This window comes from Emydura macquarii, unplaced genomic scaffold (assembly GCF_026122565.2).
Source record: "Emydura macquarii macquarii isolate MOO-44397 ecotype Brisbane River unplaced genomic scaffold, CSIRO-AGI_Emac_v2 contig_1253, whole genome shotgun sequence".
Lineage (NCBI taxonomy): Eukaryota > Metazoa > Chordata > Testudines > Chelidae > Emydura > Emydura macquarii.
The window spans coordinates 75,449,706-75,470,157 of NW_027131390.1; the positions used below are offsets into that span (position 1 = coordinate 75,449,706).

Sequence of the window (20,452 nt, forward strand, 5' to 3'; positions counted from 1 at the left end):
ACATCTGGTTTATTTCCACACTAAATGTAATCTTCTAAAACAATAAATTTAAACTTTTAATGTTATATACGAGGATTTTTTAAATGTTGTGATAATAAAGAGTTGATTATGGTAGACAATTAATCATATGAAAGATACTGTAAAAACATCGATATATTCATAAGGTGAGCAATGCTACCATTTGTGATCTTGAGACCTTAATTGTATTGCAACAGATTTTGAAAAATAATATAGAAATGTAAATTTTGATTTGAAATGCAACACTAAAATTAGTTTATGTAGTAAGAATGTTAGTTTCTTATCAAAATGTGATGCAGTACTGATACAATCACTTCAGTGATAAAGTGGTATATAAAAAAAATCTGTATTTGACATTTTTTTAATTTCTCAAAGCACGACATGCTTTTCCTTCCCTTTTCCAACGTATATTTAACTCTTGTTTTGTATGCCAGACAAAGATGAAGAAAATATGTTGGAGTTTAGTTATTAATCATTTTTCTAGTTCACTAATACAAATATTAAAACCTGGGATTTTTGAATGTCAGAATTTTAATAGAGATGCTTTGCAAATGTAGGTTCTGGTCTGCCTGGCTGGATCCCGGGTAATTTTGGTTGGATTCTACCCATGCAGATCAGATTGCAGATTTGGTGCCACTGTGTAAGAAAATGCTGTATTTCTTGTACTTATTTGATACAAAATAGTCAATTATATAATTTTAATGTTTGTTCCTGAAAACTATATCTGTATTTGTGTCCTTTTACATGTGAATAACATGAGTTTGTTAGGTTCCATTCACATTTAAGGTATGTAGATTTTGATTGGAGTACAGATTGGCTATGTGCAATTTATGTTTGATCTTAAACTGAGTTCTGTGGATTTTGAGTGCTTCTGATTGTATTCAAATACCTTGATCTTTCCCACCCCACCATTCCATGTTTCAGTTTCAAATTCATCCTTGTAATTATAGTTTATTTTCTATTTATCCATAGAGAATTATTAAAATCTCTTTTTGTAGGCTGTGCCTGTAAATCTGAGTTGTAGAGAGGATAAGATTTAATGGGGGAAAGGTTTTTAAAAAAAATTCATTATAGATGGGGAAAATGTAATGGTTATTAAAAACTGAAAATCTCAGCACCATTGTTTGCTATAGAGAGGGAAAAACAGTAAATATTTAAGACACAAATAGTACAAATTGGTGATTTTTTCAAATTTTTTCCTTGAAAAAATTCTATATACTACTATGAATTATTCTGCAAGTAAATATAAAATATTTATATAGATCTGTATTTCTATTTTAACCCAAGATTTTGGAAAGGGAGAGTAATTATTTTAGAGGCAGAGTATTACAAATGAATATGTTTTATAAAAGGAAATATTAAGGTCAAAATTAAAAACTAAAGCCAAATAGAAACAAGGGGTAAACTACAAAATGTATGGGTATGTGGTTCAGGTTCTGGTATAAAGTATAGGGTTTTGGCAACATGCCATCTTTGTTTTTCTTCATAGGTCAGGAATCTGAGTTTGGACTTCTAAAAATGTCTTGTTTGTAAGTTTTGCTGAAATATGTGTGAGGGCAGCTTTATTATTTGGGGAGTGTTCACCAAGAAGATATTCCCCAGCTCTATAGTTCTTGAATTTGTTGTAATTCATATGGTTCTATTAGAAGAAGAAAAAATTGCTGATTGCTTTCTGGAAAACATTTTGTGGTGATTCGAACTGTATGCCCAAGTCTGGTGTTTGCAGTGTACATTATCATTTGAATACTGTATTTACCAAAACTAAAAGTGACTTCCAGTCATGAGATCTCCTTGAAATCATTAAAACATTCTAATGAGATCTTAGACATCTCATTAGAATGCTAATACTGTTTGAAGTTGAAGGTTAAACTAAACAAAAGGAATGAAAAGGGTTAAAAGAAAATGGCATATTTTTCTACAAATTATTGGAGTTTTGATTTTTCAAAATGAAATTTAAGTTTCTACAGAGGTTTATAAATGCGAAAGCTGACAGTCATTCTGCAGTTGGAAAGTAACTTTATGGGAAGTTTAATGGGAAACTGTATAGACATGTAATAGTTGTAAAGACTGTACAGTTTTAATATTTACATTTGGCATTTACATTGGCTATTTAAGATGCTATATTAAAATGCTGCTAATAAAATAATAAATTTGAGAATAAAATCACTTATTTTCCTACAAAATTGAAAGATGGATGAGAGGAAAAATGACTTTTTGATATCATTAATACTTGGTTAAATCTTGTCAATTTATCATTTAATATTAACTTGCTTTGTTCACACAAAGTTAATTAAATGTTTAGACTGAACATAACTTCAGATACATTTCTTACTCAAAAAAGGTAACATAGGGAAGCATTTGTAAGTATCATGTTGTTGCTATATAGAAAGATATGATCTGAAAATAGCTTTGACAAACTTTTATTTTTATATCAAAACTGTGCAGTCTATTGAAATGAGTAGTGCCCAGAGTTGTCTGCCAAGATGAGGGCCCTTTTCAGCTGGGCAGTATACAAACATAGTTTAAAAAAAAAAACAAAAAAAAAGCAACAGACTTTGACCTAAGGACCTGATGATCTAAGTTGAAACCAAACACAACAAACAGGTGTAATAAACAATCTGAAGGAAGGAACTACAAGAGTTAGTAATAAGAATTTTACATAGCCTAGCTCTATGCACAGCTACATGGACTAAAGTTGGTTTAAAAATGTAAGCTATAAATAAGTGAATAAATAAAACATATCAAGTCTCTACTGTCTCTAGCCGTTATCAGATGGCAGTTACCCACAGTCATCATGTGGCCTCAAATGGTTCATTGTGTAAAAGATATACAATTGTAGAATTTATATTTTAGGATTTTTGTTGGAAATTAAGGTTAGATTTAAAAGAATTTCCATAAAGATTTTAGGATATTATGTGTGTTTGGGATTTTTTTTAGACCAATTTGAATTTCAATTTTTCAGTGGAATTTGCTGTATTGAAAAAAATATTTAAATAAGCACTGAGTTGCTCAAATGGTTGATAAGCGGAATAATGAAGCCTCTCCTCTCTGGGTTCAAATATGGCCCAGGGTGTCTGGGACGAAAACTAGTAATCTGATGTATGGAGGTGTTGTAAAACTGGATTAGCAGCTTCTATACCAATTTCCAGCTCCCAGCATAAGGGAAGTGATCCAGGGCATCCCTACATCCTGGTTATCCTCAGCTGCTGTATCAGCTCCCTGTGATCATTGGCAACTCGTCGAAGTTACTTACGTTGGGGAACTGGCCAGGTGTACAGCTGGCCAAGGATTAGGATACAACAAAGGTGGCTTAAAAATAGTTATGCACTCAGTCCCTCTTCCTAATTTATACATTGTGCTCTTCAGCCGTGGGTTCTGGATGCAAATATTTAATATTTTAAAATGCTTTAACTAGTCTGTACTAGATTTCACTTTTGTTTTATAATCTATTTTCCTTTGCAAATTTCAAAGAGAAATTCTTGGAGAGGAGCCCAGCCCAAGAGATAGGTACTCAAATTTTGAGTAGTTAAACTCTTTGGATCATAATTAGAATATAAAATCTGTAATATCCATGAATCCTGGGACCAGCTGCTGTAGGTATGAAAATTAGCAATATCAGTGTACAAGGGCTTCCCCACTGATATTGATACTCTAATTGGTTTTGAGATTTATAATTATTATTTATTATTATTATTTAGTACTTGTATTGCAGTAATGCCTAAAAATCTCAGGGATTGGTGTCTTGTGCTCAATGCTCTGTAAAAATCTTAACTATAAGATCTTGATGTGTGTTTCTATTATGAATTAAAATAAAAGGGGGATAATAGGCAACCTTGTACTCCAGGTGAGCTAAAAATGGATGATTGATTTTCTATCGGTCAGTTAAAGGTACCTGTGAAGAATTGTATAGGTATTTTTAGAAAAGGAAAATAAAAATCTTTTGTTAGAGCAACAGTATCTGGTAGACCGAGGATCATATTGTCATCATTTTCCTTCAGTTAAAATCTAAAATGATATTCCTGCTGAATTGAGACGATGTTTTATGAATGAGGTTTTTTATGTACTGCATGTAACAATAATATAAATAAGTAGAGCTGTATCTGGATCAGATTCTTTTGCATTTAAACATAAATTTGCTTTTTGTAGACTCCGGAGAAGAAACAATCAGAACCTTCCAGGGGAAGAAAGAGGAAAGCAGAGAACCAGAGTGAAAGCAGCCAAGGTAAACCAAATTTTTTTTGAATTATAACAAATCCAGTTAGATATTACATGCATTTAGTCAAATTATATTTGCTTGAACATATGAAATAGGGCTTGTCTTCACAACCCCACAGTGCGGACTATGGGGAGTATGAATTGCAGCGCACACTAAAGTGTTGCACTGTAACTGCCCTCTGTAGATCCTGCTAGCATGAACTAAAAGTACCTAGTTCATGTTAACATAGTCCCATTTCAAACAGGATTATATTAATGTACACCAGGTGCCTTTTAGTTCACACTAGCAGGATCTACACAGGATAGTTACAGTGCAACACTTTAGCGCTCACTATAATTCACACCCCACAGTCTGCACTGACAAATCCTTAGACAGTGTTACAGAATTCTACACTCGGTGCCTGAGACAAGTGATGTTTTTAACTGGTGAATAAAATATACCTTTTTCCCCATTATCAGACCTGGGTAGGGACAGGCAAGTAGTTTCTGGATCTGGGCTCTTAAATGTATACAAGAATTTTGCATTTCATTCTAACTATTTGTTCAGAACCTCAGCAATTCTTCTCATCAGTGTGCCTCTGCAGTTTCTTTTCTTGTTCCAGCTGATGAGGGGAAATTCATGATTTTAAAGTTTTCAATTGCTTGCTCTTCAGATGAATTTCCTTAATTATCCTCAGTGACATTATTTCCCCCCAAAAATTTTCATAGGGTAGGATTAAAATAGTTGGGGGATCAGTAGAGTGAAATAGATTACTTCCATTTCTAGATAACTGATGTGGCTTCACTTTGACTTGAATCCAGCCATAATTGTTACTACCCAGTGGCTGTTTGACCTTTGTGAAATGTGTGGTTCTCACAGTCTGTTTCATACTGGACAAGTATATGCTTGTTCCCTCAAAACACCCCCATGATTGGTACTCTTTGGTACTCTTTTAGATATGAATGATGTTCATTGAAATATCTTCTCTTGTTTTAAGGACAGGAATGGTGGAGACTCCTGTCTCTTTTTAGGACAGGAAGATGGAGACTCATAAGTCTCTCTGGATAACTATCTAGCATAAAGAAAAACTCATTCTGAGAACAGGACCTATTTTATTGTTTTGGTGTTCCATTTGAACCAATAAATATCCCTTTAAATGCAAATATATAAGCCAGGACCTAGGAGCCTTGTTTATTTGCCTCTTAGTCATTTACTGTGGGGTTTGTTTGGTTTTTTGGTGGTTGGTTCTTGTCCTGCTTCTGAGTTGATACTTGGATACTTTACCTGTTCTAAACACTGTATAGGCCTGTTGACCTGCCATTTCAAACTATATAGAATTAATTCTAATTATCAAGGTTGTTGTTTTAAAATACTGTGGCTTATCTGCCATTAGCACCTGATTTCCTGACCAAGTATATTTACCAGTCTGGGCTGGGTGATGTAGATTTTAGGCTCCTCGGTGATGTGCAGATCTGGCCTAGCAACTGAGGGAACAGAATGTCACCTGATTAAGGAAATTAGAGCCAACTGTGAGGCGTTCTGGATTTTTTTTCATAAAGACAATCTAGGGGGATGGGCCACTTCCCTTTTACCAGAGTGACTGTTAAGGCATTACCTGCTCAGGAAATGAACTAGAAAGGAAGAGGGGGTTGGGGCCTTTAAATACAGAGCCTGCTTGTGAGCAAAGGTCAAGAGCTCCTTCTAATGGATGTTTGGTAGGTATTTTTGAATCGGAGTAGTTTTTTTAATTTGAGAGTGCAGTTTTTTTAATGTTAAAATGGTTTTAAGTCATTTGATAAATCACTTGTTTGGGTATGAAAACTTATGTCTCTGGAACTGATTTTTATTAAATGTCTCTGGTCTGCTTGATGCTGCAGTGGCAATATTTCATACATACAGATAAATTGGGATTTTTTTCTTGTGATGTCTTCCCTTCAATAGTTGATGACATCATTGACATAAAACAATGGAGGGAACTGTGTTCCTTATTATGCTTTAGATGTTAATGTTGTTTACTGTTACAGAAGATACTCTGAACACTAGAATAAAGAAATAACTGGTTTGCATTTTAAAACAATATTTTTATCCACTTTTAATATTGAAGTTATTCTAGGAAATGTTTTAGTATGTGTCCTTGATTAATTTCTCTTCTAGCTGCTTATGCGTGGTATAGAGAATAATGCAGGCAGTCAAACTTTGCCTTGCAGTATATTTTTTTCTATACATGGAAGGCTCTCCTTCCCATGTTAAGCCAAAAAAGCAAAGTGGAAGATATGTTGCTTTAAAATTTTGACTTGAGTGTTTACTGCTATTTTAAATGTACAATTTATTTTGTTCTAGTAAAACAAAAACAAAAAAAAGTTTGACAATCTGACAAACAATCTCTCCTTTCAATTACTCAACTCTTGGTCTCTCAACTCTTGTGGTACAGTCATTTCACAGAGGCCTTGCCTATTGTAAACTTTTTTGGAGAATTTCCCACAGCTGCTTATCTAGTGCTCCCATCACTGCTGCCACTGATGGAATGGAACCTGTGGTGGTAAAAGCAGACAGCATGGTAATAAGAACTCTTGCGCCCTGTTTACAATGTTATTGCCAATAGAACTGTATAACTACAAAGTTGCTGATGTAGACAAGGCAGTAGAGTACTCCATGGAGACTTGAATTTCTAAAGTGAAAAACAAGCAAAAAAAAAAAAAAAAAAAATCTGGAGCATATACCTCTCTGGCCTTTTTTATACATCATAAAGGAGCAAAGTGGTGAAGCCCAGTTCTTTTTCTTACTGATCACTTCACAGCTGACAGTTGGTAAGAAAGGAGTTTATTTAAAAGCTGATGTGGAGGGGTAAAAGTGGTCTGGAGATGGGAAGTGCGGTAAACCACTGCATTTGTTTAGAAACATAATAAACCATCTCTTTGTCTTTGCTCAAACCATGAAGATTAGGGAGTCAGTAAGTGAAGGGAAATGGCTTCTATAAAAGTGCCACTTGCAGTATGTGGTAGAACCCACTAAACAATGTGATTAAAGGCCTTCCTGTTTAATTGGGATGATTGTAAGGGAACAGACTCATTTAGTATGTTTCAAAAACTGTGAGAATTGGTTAATGGCAGAATAAATCAATATAAGTTGCATTGTACACTGTAATAACTTAATGAGTTGTGGAGCTAGTTATCTCTGAGTTGTTTCTCAACATGATGATTACAATGCATTTGGGACCATGCTGTTGTGTTCTGTACAGGTGTGAACAGATTTGTTAGCATAAGTTTCCCTCTGGTCCTTTCCTTTGTTGACATCTTTCTGTTTTCCTGGTCTCTTATGACTTCTCAATAAACCATTTTGCCCCTAATATGTCTAAATGTTTAATTTTTTGTATACTTTTTAAAGGCAATTAATGGAAAAAAGGAATATCTTACAGTATAATGTGCGTCTGATAATAGATTTGATTGCTTAATTTGAAACGGCTGTATATCTACCATGGTGTGACAATTAGTGAATTCTACAGTAGTTGAAAGAGACAGCTGCACCTTCACAGTAGTGTTTTCCTTAAACCAATGAACAAAAAAGCCTCTGGGAGCTTAATGGTGGAAGCATCAAATGCACTTTTTGTGGAAAAACAAATGCATATGTATTTCTCTTTAAAATAATTTTTCTGTGGCTTGGTTCCCCAGTTCTTCTCTTCTGGTGTCAGGCAGTGGAGGAGCAAAAGATAGGCACAATCTCCCTCCCCTTTCAGGCACTGTTCCCAGACTCTTCTTTCCTCTCTCTAAGGAGAATAAAAAGTGCTTCACACTGATGTGTTGTCTTTAGACCTCAAGCATAGGCACTATGAAAGATAGCACAGAGGAAGCAGGCAGACACCCTGGAAGTGGAAAGGATAGCCTGATAGTGGATGCTTCCTGCAGACCATCTCTGCAGACCATCTCTGAGCCAGTGTGTCTGAATTGTCTAGTCAGCAGTTCAGCAGACTCTTGCCTTGCCAGTGGGAGCAAACTTGGATTGGGTGGCCTCCCCTCCCTCATTTTAGAGCACTCCCACTAGATCCATTCTAGAGAAAATGCCCAAAACAGCAGAAGAAAAAAGGAGCTATGATGCTTCCTTCACGTCCCTTCCCTACTCCCAAGGTGCTTCTTTGGTTCTGAGGGAGAGGCAGAGGTGCTTAATCTTGGGGCCATTGCATGGACCAAAAAGAATACAAAGCCTACCTGCTCTCTGCACTGAAGGACTCTGCCCTAATTCACCGCAAGCAGTTCACTACGCTCACTGCGCTGTGAATCTTTTCTCTCTTGCTCCCTCCTCAGTAACCTCCCTTATCTCTTTGGGCACCACTAGAGAGAGACACAATGAAGATCCACCCCAATGGGACATTCGTTAGGGTTGTGTCCTGTCTTAGGCCTCATGTTAAGTCCTTGGGCCCTCAGTAGGGTGCTCAGTGGTTTGCTCAAACCTCTTTGAACTCTTAGCTTTGGTGCCTCTTACTGTGTTTTATTTGAAAGTGGAAGTCTTTAGTCACACTTGTCGTCATCTGTGACGGAGCCTATGGCATTTGTTTGCCATCAACACTGCTTTGTTTTTCATAAGGAAAAATTAATGCTTTGCACTTGTTATAGCTTCCTTACCAAAGCAGTTTCTTCTTTTCACCTTAACCAGGAGATTTTCCTCCCCAACTTCTGTCCTATCACCAAAGTCCAGAGGATATCCCCTGACACTGCTTGGATGTATGTGGGACAGAGAAGGTGTACCTGTCTCAAACATGAGTTCAGAAAATTTCATTCCCTCCTCATGCTCTGAGAGTCCCTGCAGTGGTTTAAAGCCTCTGAATAACTTCCCCTGCTGGAATCTGTTGTTGCATTTGGACTCTCTCCTGTATGTATTCTGTCAAAGCCGTGTCCACTTCCAGAGCTGAGAAAGAAGCCTCCATAGATGACTGTGCATGGTAAAGACTCGCAGTTCTGTCTACACCTTCACCAAGCCCTAGTGACTGGATCTGTCCTCTTGGTCAGAGCATTCCAGTCATTCTTGTGAAGACTTAAGACTGACTTGCAAGGGGAAAAGAGCTGCTATCCTCTCCAAAAGGTGATGTGATATTCTTTCTACTGTCTGTTCAGTCTCTCTGCACCTTCATTTTGCCCCTGCTGTCACAGCCTACTGAATTAGTTGGTCAGTAATTTCTTGGTCCCACAGTAAATCAGTACTAATCACATTTTGTCCTCACTGTTTTTTGCCACTCAGGCTGAGGAACTGAGCAAAGGGACTAGTATGGAGAGTATAGTGTAGGCTAACCAGATTTGACATTTTTGGCAAATCATTGACTGGTGAGCCTGCTGATGGAGTGCCTAAAAGGTGAAGGAGTTTGGCACCAAATTTCTTGCCTGCTGACATTAGAGATGAACATCCCATCATGTAGATGGGGATTGTCTTGTGGGTAAGGCACTGGAGTGGGAGTCAGGAGATACGATTTAATTCCTGACTTCTCTGCTACAGTCATCTTGTGTGAGTTGAACAGGTCAGTCTCTCTGTGCCTCAGTTTCCCATCTGTAAAAAAGGCATAATTATACTTCATTGCCATATGTGGATGATGTGAGAATAAATTTGTTGAAATGTGTGGCGTTCTCAGATGCTGTGCTGATGGGATACCATGTGGATATCTAGGTAGAAAGATCACACATTGGCTCACCAAGCTGCAGAAAACCACTTAGCAGATACTAAGACTTTATTTGACGTATTGTGTACTTTTTATCTATGTAGTGATTATAGCCATCTATTTTTGTCATTTCTAATGTCTTAAATTTTCTGTTTAACTTCAGGGAAAAGTATTGGGGGACGTGGTCACAAAATTAGTGACTATTTTGAAGTAAGTTTTTTTATTTATTTTGAAAATTACTTGTTTGATTTCTTTAATGTGTTGCAAGCAACTGTATAAGATACTAAATTTAGTTAAATTCACAAGCATAAATGTAAAGAGCAGTGCACTACTCAGACTATTGATTTGTTTGGATTCTCGCCTGCTTTGATTTAGAAACATAAAATGCATGGCTTGCTGTACAAAAGTCACATGTACAAATCACTTCTCCACTGTGGACTAGCAATGTCTTTTAAATGTTACATTATTTTTACTAGTGTGGACAGGAGTTCAGCCTTTGAGAGAATAGTGATCTTTCATTAATAGAACTTTTTTAATTTTAGATCTAACAATTATGGTGAGATGTTCTGTTGTTCTTGCTGGAGCTGAAAAAGGATGAGGAATGGATGGTTTAAAATAATTAGATTTTAAAACATCTTTTGAGGTGTTTGTGAAATTTCTGTTTATAAGTTAAAGCTAGATTTTGAATAGTTTGTTTTTTGCACTCTCTTCTCATTTTAGACATATAGGTTGAGCAGTAGTACAATAAGTAATGCTTTTTTTGCCTTAGTCCATTTTGGATAATAATGTTAACTTATTTTTTGGCCATATTTCCTCTTCAGTACCAAGGTGGAAACGGCTCCAGTCCTGTAAGAGGCATTCCTCCTGCAATTCGTTCTCCTCAAAATTCACATTCACATTCCGCCCCTTCTTCTGTAAGTGTGACCTATTAATCTGTTCAATTTCAGCATGCAGTAAAAAAGTTTTGGGAATCACTGATTTGTAAACTCTTCACTGTAAATAATGCAACTTTCAAAACTTATTTTCAGGAAGAAATCTATTCCAAACCAAACAAAGAGTTCAAATTTTAAAGTTCAAATTTAAAAAAATGCTTTCAGTAAATTGTAGGTTTATAAACTAGAATTGCTGTCTGATTGAAACATTGTTTTAAAATCTGAAGGGAAGCTCCAAGTTAATTACACTGTATAACTTCAGGTAAATGGTCACCTGATATGGGTGGCTGGTTGAATTCCAAGTAACTTATTTAAAATAAATTCATCACTTTTTCACTGAGTAATTTGAAAACAAGACATAATAGCATCTGTTCACATCTGCCCTACACACAAAAAAATTTTCTTATTCCCTTTTGCTAGGAAAGAACAGTGAACAATCCAAGCTGTTCTGTCATAAGCAAAGATGCTGATAAACCATCAGACTCTAGTTAAATTTAAATAAATGACTGCTGTATCCCTTATAACTCTCCTTACTAATAATGTTTTGAAATTTGAAAATTGTTTCCCTCATATACAGGCTTGCAATGTCAATGTTGGACTTGTCTTTATGTAACTCGGGGTGTCAGAACCAGTTCATTCAATCACGGAAGGTCTTGTTTCTTCCTTCTTAACAACCCCACTTTATTCTACTTGCTAGCAGCTTCAGAATTTAGTCTCCAAACTTCCTTAAACTCTGTTTCTCATAATAGAAGGAAGCCTTTAAAGTTTTGAATTTGGCTAAAAATAAATATTTTCTCTCTCTCTTCGGGGTTTCAGACTGATGTCTCAGTGGTGTCTGGTTCCATAATATACAACAGGTTCTCCCTGTACTCTGGGTCCCCTGATGGAAGACAAGCCCTCCAACAATAAAGGAAACACAGTTTAGTTATTTTTGAGTTGTCAAAACTTAATCTCAGAAAGATCTAGTTAAGGGACATTAAAAAAGGATGCAAGCTATGATACTAGTTGTTAACAGATAAAAGTTGTGGTTAAACTTGGTATACAAGAGTCATAATTAGACCAGCGTGGTTCATACTAACTAACAGCTGTGCTTCATGCCAAAAAAAAATTGTTTTAATGGAGCATTAGTGTAAATTGATATATATTGTGACTGTTTCTGCAAACTTTATTTATTCCTCTTGCAGTAAGTATCAGTCTTTAGAAACCTTCTGTTAGTTTACCTAAATATCTCCTATTGTATAGGAAATAAGACTAAATCTCTCAATCTTTTTCCTGGAAATGGATCTAATCTTTCCAAAATACAAATATCATGGTGAACAACACTAGATTCAATACTTCAGAGACGGGTCTCATATAGCAAGGGTATCTTCTTTCCTTGTTTTGTATTTTACCTTACTAATTACAACCTAGGGTCAAGTAGTTATTGTCACAGAATTTTGAAAAATACATTCAGACTACATTCACTTTGCAATCTGAGTATTTCAAGTTGAAGCTGGAATCTTTTGTTTATGTATTTTAGGTTCAACAGAATAGTCCTTCTCCTACTGCATTAGCTTTTGGGGATCACCCTGTTACACAACCAAAGCAGTTATCATTTAAAATTACTCAGGTAAGCACTTCTGAGTACACAACTCCTGTGTCACTTATAGAATACATGAAAACATTGATCAATGACCGTTTATTTTCCTGCCTGATACATGGTTCAGGACCAGTATTTAGAAAATGCACAGGTTCTGCAAGCATTTGTCTGCAAAAACATTTCTGTCCTTGATAAATTGTGAGCAGCTAGTCATTTTGTTTACCATTTTGTTTTTTATGCTCACATAATTTCCAGTATAGCACCCCATGAGCCACTAGAGTTAAATGAATGCTTCATACCTTTTGCTCAAGATTCAGGCTGTCATGTGATCTTAAAAGCGTTAGTTTCTAGCTCTGTCAGTATTTAAGATAGCAACCACTGTGGTGATGAGAGATACAACATGGCATTTCAGAGCTAAAAATCATAGCTCTTTATCAATGAAAATGGCAATCCTTTTTAAACCCTGAAGCCTCTTGTTGCTGCACTGCTATTTTGTTCGGCATGCCCAGCCAAGTGCTCTAACCCTCCGTCTTTCATAGTTAGTAACTTCCTTTCCTAGGTGGACACCTTCAGTCCTAATGTAGAGACAATTTAACACAACATGATTAGTAGACTTTTTAATTCATGACATGTTGTGTTCACCCCTTACTGGAAAAGAAATGTAACTGCTCTTTAGTAGATTGGCTTTCTGTTAAAGAAGGACTTTATCAGTTAAAGTGGCTCATCCAAACTCTTTACTCAATCCAACCTTTACTCAATCCATAATAATTTAAGACAATAACATTGGATACAAAAATAAGGAAAATTATATGTTACCACTGCCAAAGAATGGAATTAAATATTTGAAAATGTTTTTGTTTAAGACTGATCTCACAATGCTGAAATTAGCTGCACTGGAAAGTAATAAAAATCAAGACTTGGAAAAGAAAGAAGGTCGTATAGATGATTTGCTCAGGGTAAGTGTAAAAGTGTTTAAAAAAAAAAAAGGTGGAAAAGGGTAAAAGATGTCTATTTAAAATATCAGTTAGTGACACTGTATAGAAAATATCTGTACTACCATATGAAGTTATAAAGCTGAAAATATTTTAAACTTTTAATCTAAACATAGACTGAAAACAGCAGGTTTGCAAAGATGAAAATCTATAAAATCTGCAAAATACTTTTTCTGAGAAGCTCTATACTATGTGATAATTAAGTGCATGAGTGTCATTTTTCTCTGCTTCAGCATTTAAAAGAAATATATCTTTATCACATCTAATTATTAAATATGTTTACAGACTTTTTGAGGCTCCAGACAAGAGTGATAATGTATATGGCAGTGTGTTATGGCAGTTTTGTTTATATATTTGTATATATGCACACATTCTGCTTTAGTAAATGCCACTGAAGATGTACATGTGTATTGATAATAGTTATGTTTTTGATTTGTAATATTTTCCATAGAAAATAAAACATTGATGTGAAATATAACCGACAATTTTCTTTTCATATTGTTCTTAGGCTAACTGTGATCTTAGAAGACAAATAGACGAACAACAAAAGCTACTTGAAAAATATAAAGAAAGGTTAAACAAATGCATTTCAATGAGCAAGAAACTTCTGATTGAAAAGGTATTTACGCTATTTTTCAGTGTGTGTGGTGGAAAACACTATAGATAGTTACCTGTGCCATTATTAAACCCTCCATCCCATTTTCATTTGCTCATAACTTTCTCTATTTCTTGCTTAGGGCTGAAACTTTCAAAGTTTTTGGTCTCAGCTCAGAACTAATTATTTTTAAATTTCAGAAAAATCCCTTCAGCCATTTCTGAGTTACGAAAGAGTGGAAAAAATGCATTTTTTAACATACTCTTTTTGTTTATGAGTAATTCAGTCACTGCTGAACATAAAAGCATGTGGCTTTTCCTCTGAGTGGCTTCCAGCCGCTTTGTGAACTTTGGACAAACTGTTTTAAAATAAATTTACAGGTGATTTGGAAAATCACTTTTGAACATGCACACTGGGGACAATACCCTGTTATGAAGAGTGCATAAGAGAGCTAGGAGAATTTCCACTGTAAATCGATCCACTGCTGCCTTCAGTCTTAAGAGCAGCCAAAAGTATGTATTTATCCTCTGTCATCCCATTCACCTAAATGAGGTTTGAGCTTCAAATTTAATGTTAACATTCTTAAACACTAACAATATTACTTAAACATGCCAAAAAACTCAATTTTTATCTCCTACTCAAAAAACGACATTAGAGAAGAGGCTGTGTTTTTGCTAACTTTTAAACACTGTAGAAAAACTGAATGGTAATATTTTGATTTTCTTAGAGCACACAAGAAAAGCTGGCAAGCAGAGAGAAAAGTATGCAAGACAGACTACGCCTCGGGCATTTTACAACAGTTCGACATGGTGCTTCATTTACTGAACAGTGGACAGATGGCTTTGCATTTCAAAATCTTGTGAAGTTAGTCAATGTTATGTTTTTAAAATTCTCAGTAATTGTCAGTTCCTTCCAGTGGATTTTTTTTTATTACAAAGAGCTTCTAGTATTGGAGCTGCTTCTCATATGTAGTATTTCACTTTGCTTTTTGAAGTTTCAGAATACAGTACAGAACTCCCTTAATCAACTGACAGAATGTAGAATGCTAAATCCTGTATTTTTGAAAGAAGATGATTGGGCCTCACTTGATTTTAACAAACCTTAGAACAAGTGTGAATTTACTAACTGAGCAGCATTTTATTATTCAGCAAAATTGATAGAAAAAGTTGTAAACCTAGATCAGTGATTCTCAAACTGTGGTCCAGTGGTGGTCAGTGGAACAGTTGATGGTCTGTGGAGTGCTTGCTGGTCACATGGTGCTGGCTCCACATCCTTCATTATAGCAGCTTCTACAGACATCCAGGCTCTTCATTGCAATGAAGGAGGAGCGAGGAGGAGCAGCAAACCTAGCAGCCTCCACTAGGGGCTGCTGCTAGCATAAGCGGATGGGGGAAAGGAACCTGTAGCCGCCAGCAGGAAAAGAGCTGCCTCAACAAGGTACTTCAGCAGAGAATGGGTCAGAGGAGGAGCTTGGGGCGACTGGGCAGAGGGTGGAGCTGTGGAGTGGGAGAAACAAACTAATTCATGACTTCAGAGACATGCTTTTGGAAGTAAACTGATTTGACCTTTAATTTGTTAAGTATTGATGTATTCATTAGAAACTGTAGTTTTCACAAAGAAAATGTGGGAATGCAATGTGATTGGTTAGGGAATTGGTTTATGAAGACACGCCTCAGAAATGGGCCCACACGAAATGTTTGAGAACCTCTGACCTAGTTAATATTGAATAACTTAGCTTTTGCAGCCTTCCTCATGTGTTTTGTACACACATACAATAGCTGTTTGCCATATAACCCAATTGATGATTTACTTAGGAGAAGTCATCTCATATAAAGCATCTGATTTGTAAAACAATCTCTAACTTTTCTTTTCTTTTTTGGTGTTGGTTGTAAGCAATAATGTCCACTTTGCAGAAAACCATTTGTTTCCACTGTGGAAAACACAGTATGTAAGTTACACTTTTGGAAACATATTTCAAAAGAAGGTTATACCAACATATTTCCAAAACTTTGTGAGAATACTCCCACCTCATAGAGAACATTCAATTTCTTTTTAACATGTTCTTAAATACTCTAACTCTTCATTTGTGTAAAAATGATTACTGACAAAAAAGGACCTTTTAATTATCAACCTGTTCTTGCCAAATTGCAAATCTGTACATCAACAAACATACATACAAAATAAAATTAAACCATGCAAACTCTTCTGCTCCCCAAAAGTAAATATTCGTATTTACAGTTAAAAATACCAAACTAACTTTTCATTATTTACCAAGAAGAGAGATGCTGATAATTCAGTGGATTAGAATCCATCATTGCTATTATTATAAACCTGCTTCTTAAAATGCTATTAGTTGTCAAAATTATTAAAACTTTAATGTAGAAATTTTGGTTTTACAGGCAACAAGAATGGGTGAATCAACAAAGAGAAGATATTGAAAGGCAAAGAAAGCTCCTAGCCAAACGAAAACCTCCATCTACAAATAATTCTCAAGCACCGTCTGCCAATTCGGAACCAAAACAGAGGAAAAATAAAGCTGTCAATGGGGCAGAAAATGATCCTTTTGTTAGACCCAGTTTACCACAGCTGTAAGTTTACCAATTCAATCAGTCTTTTTCATAGTTCCATAGATGTTGTTCATTTTCTTTGCAATGCAAGTAGTGGCAGAACCCCAGCAGTTACATCATATACCAGTAAATTACGGATTTACTCTATTCTTACCAATGGTTTGTCTAAATTAAGGAAACTTGCACCAATGTCTATGTAGAATTAGTGTATCACTGCAAGTTATCTTAGGTAATTTCTTCAATGCAAGTCTGTTTTGCCCTGATGCAGTGTGTCTACAGTTCTCTAATCTAGACAAGACCTAATTCTAGTATTCTACACTCATAACTCCACTGATTTCAGTGGAGTTAATTTTATTCTCCTTTCAGTTAAAATGATGTAAAGAAGGCTTTTGGTGATGAATTCAGCTTCCCCTGAAGAAGATGATACCTTTTCAATTGGCTTCTAAAAGAGCTGGATACAGCCCATAGTATCTGAAGGCATGCATCTAAATTAATAATGTGCTAAAACAAAAAATAAATGATCTTGCATCTTGTCTTCTATATTAAATCCAGACCTTGAAAGCCAAAGTTAAAGGAGCTGCTGATTCACTTTTCATATATATAAGGAGACAGCAGAAATCATCAGATAAAAATATTGATTATGGATCTCCCTTTACTGAGTGGCATTTTTTTCTATGGTGAAATCTTTAAACTGAATGGTGACATGACAGCTGCATGCATTCTACACAGTGTAGCATTCTGAAAGTTCACCTGTTGAAAAATGTTTGTGTCACATAGAAATTTAAATCACTGTGAAATCATAGGTAATAAAACTAGCAATTGTACTCTTCCTGCTAGCAACCACCAAATAATTTTGAATAGTGTCGTCAGTCTGCTCTGGTAAAGAATTGAAGTGTCAGCCGTCATAAACCAGTTCATTAACGTGTTGAATCCTTTCAAGAGGTAAAAAGTTACATAAGTACCAAGTATTTATTATTATTCTGCTTTACTACTGGTTTAATGGACATCATCAGTTTAAAAATTGCCCTTTTATCTGAAAATATTTTACTTGTTGTTACATGTGACAGTAATGTTAAGTATAATGGAAAGATTGAAGAAAAAAATCTTTTCTATTTTTTCAATTTGTTTATTTTGCATTTGATTGCACTTCATCATATATATTATATATTAACTGTCTCCCTGTGTAATCAATTTCTTCTCCTTTGAGTTTTCCCAAAACAATAACAGGAGAGAAGCGCATTTTTACAAATATGAAAATGTGGTTATTAAACTACAAAAAGTTGGTCAATGCACAGGAGCAGTACTTCAAAGTTCTTTTAAACTCCTATTTTGAAATTGGCTAGATTCCAAGTTGATTGGGATATTAACTATCAGAAAAATATTATTTTAAATATTTACAATCAAAACAAAATGGTAAGCTATTTCTGATTAGCAAATCCAATATCCTCTTTATCACTGCATCATATGTTTCTGGCACATTTTGCACAAGATGGCAAAGGAATTGAGGACAAAAGGGGGCTGCAGCAGGATTTAGAATTGACATTAGACTTTTAAATTAATACTGATTTGTGGTTTGTTTTTAAAAGTGATTCTTCTCAGAAAGTTTATGTAGGAAGGCTGTTCAGAGGTGCTAATTTAAAACAAAAAGACCCTTAAATTTCATATGTAACTTACCATTTAAGTGCTTCTTTCTTATATAAGCTAGCCATGCTTCACTCTGCAACTGTATTCTGAAGTTTTCTTTTGAAATAATACCGGAACTAATATGGGCTCTTTTCTAGAATATCTTTTCAGGGGAACTAGCTATTTCTTCATGCACCTAACTATTTATTCCACTGAAGAAAAAGGAACAAATACATTAGAATTCTGTAAATCTTGTGTGGTGTTTGTAGAGATTTTAGCTTTCTTATTGTTTTTTAGATCTGCAGAAAGCTCTGTAGTCATTTCACTTTTTACCATACAAACTAAGCTTGTGAAAATGTAAATGTTCTGTATATTAAAATCCAAGCAACTGTAACTGTTACTCTTCGCCATTAATATACCTGATCAGTGTATTTGGCTAAGTCATCTTTGTCTATATTCATGTTAAATTTTCTGAGGTTTACTGCTACTTTAGTAGATGATAAATTTTGCTTCAGTTGCATGTTGCACAAGAAGCATGCCTACCATGAATCTCTTGTCTGATTTGCTCCAGATTCATCAATAGCTACTCCTGTCTTGCCCTCAAATTAATTAAATTTTAAAATTCTCATTTAATTTAGCTTTGATTAAGCTGTAACATGTAAATTGAACATAATTTAGCATTGAAAATTTCTTGTGTTAATATATCCAATAAGTAATTCTTTTTATATTTTAGTATTGAATGATTGTTTACACATAATAATCATTGTTGAATCAAAACTACATTTGCATTTGTGTACCTTAATTTGATCCTGCTATAACTGCTATTTTATGCGTAAGACTGCCTGCATATTTTGTCTTTGTTGAACAATTGTGTGTTGTTTGCTAAGGTCCATTATGCAACCTGGGGTCACTACAGCACAAGGCTCTCTCATGTCCCCCTGCCAGGAGCTCCAAGGGTTTTTTAACTTTTAATTACGATTTGTTGTAGTCTTATTGTTTGCATGATGTCTGTTCTTCCCTGGAAGATACCTACAATAAAACTGCTGCTCCCTGTTACAGAGCTAGACAGATAACACATCTGTGCTTTTCTGATCTAGTATTCAGAATTCATCTACTCTTTCTAATCCACTATTACTGCGTTCATATTTGCTCATCACTGTGCCTGCATCACTCCGAGAATAATGGTTCTAATTAGCCCGTAGCCAAAGGGAAGAGGCTTTATTTATACCTAGCTGGAAGGAAGTACAGAACTGCTGAGATTAATGAACTAAAACAGAGGTACATCAATACAACATACATGTATGTGATTAGGCAGATCTTTACACTGCTATACTGAAAAAAATGATCTGGTAACAATGCTCGTCAGCAGAGTGTCTCTCTGGCACCACCTCATCTAGTTTTGACAATGGTTTAACTTTTAGTGTAGATAAGAAAAAAAACATTTTTAGCTCAGTTACAAAAAAGTGTGAAACCAGAAGTGAAAACAGGTTTTTGGATATGAACAGTTTAAAGAGAGTTTTCAAAACCAGTAAAACGTGGCAGCTGAGGCATTGCCAGTGAGACATCATTTTCCTGGTGTAATTGGATGGTTAAAGGAATAACTTACCATGTTTGTCTAATGTGAGTTTGAAAATGAATCAAAGTATTTATACCAGTCTCATCCAGATGGTAACTGACCACCTGAACAAACCATCAGTGCTGTGTTCAGAGACAGTGGACTAAATGAGCAAGACATTATCCTTGTCTGCCAGTGTTCATTCTAAATTTTGGTGTCCCAAGTGATTAACAAACAAACAAACAAACAAACAATTTTTTATAATAAGCTCACTTAATAGGAATCAGTTGAAATGTACCTCAACAACTGATAAGTGCACTGATAAACTCCTCAACACTTTAAAAAAAATCTATCCCAAATTTAATTCTCCTACTTCAAGTGAGGCAATTAAGTGTTTAATGCCAGCCCCCACTATTTGAATTTCTGGAAGCAGCCATTATGTTCAAGTGATTAATAAGTCATTGCTTTTAGAAAGAGCAATTTGGTTTCCATAGTAACTTCCTCCCTTCACTCTTCAGCTTTAGCCATTTTGGTCCCGGTGACTCTGTAACCATCACTTCCTCTACTTCTCCATTTATTCAGTGGCAGTGTCTCATGCAAATACTTCAGTTCCAATCTCTGTGTCTAATTTAAAATGTTTGTGGGAGGGGATACTAAAATGTTAATTATGCTAATCTGATTGAACAAACTTGTAGTTTAGAGAGAGCATTCTGTTTGGTTTGGAGCAAGTAGAAAATGTTTTCAGCAACTTTTTT

At 35.3% G+C, this 20,452-nt stretch overlaps 1 protein-coding gene across 3 annotated transcripts in view; it reads left to right on the forward strand.

Annotated features, from left to right (window-relative positions):
* The window catches only part of TLK1 (tousled like kinase 1), a 143,982-nt gene that overhangs the window by 67,267 nt on the left and 56,263 nt on the right, over positions 1–20,452 (forward strand). For all 3 annotated transcript variants that reach the window (XM_067549259.1, XM_067549257.1, XM_067549258.1), the window contains exons 4-11: positions 4,165–4,240; positions 10,018–10,064; positions 10,676–10,768; positions 12,306–12,395; positions 13,229–13,321; positions 13,866–13,976; positions 14,680–14,816; positions 16,352–16,540. In XM_067549259.1, the coding sequence (XP_067405360.1) occupies positions 4,165–4,240; positions 10,018–10,064; positions 10,676–10,768; positions 12,306–12,395; positions 13,229–13,321; positions 13,866–13,976; positions 14,680–14,816; positions 16,352–16,540 (836 nt within the window). The remainder of the gene's footprint in view (positions 1–4,164; positions 4,241–10,017; positions 10,065–10,675; positions 10,769–12,305; positions 12,396–13,228; positions 13,322–13,865; positions 13,977–14,679; positions 14,817–16,351; positions 16,541–20,452) is intronic.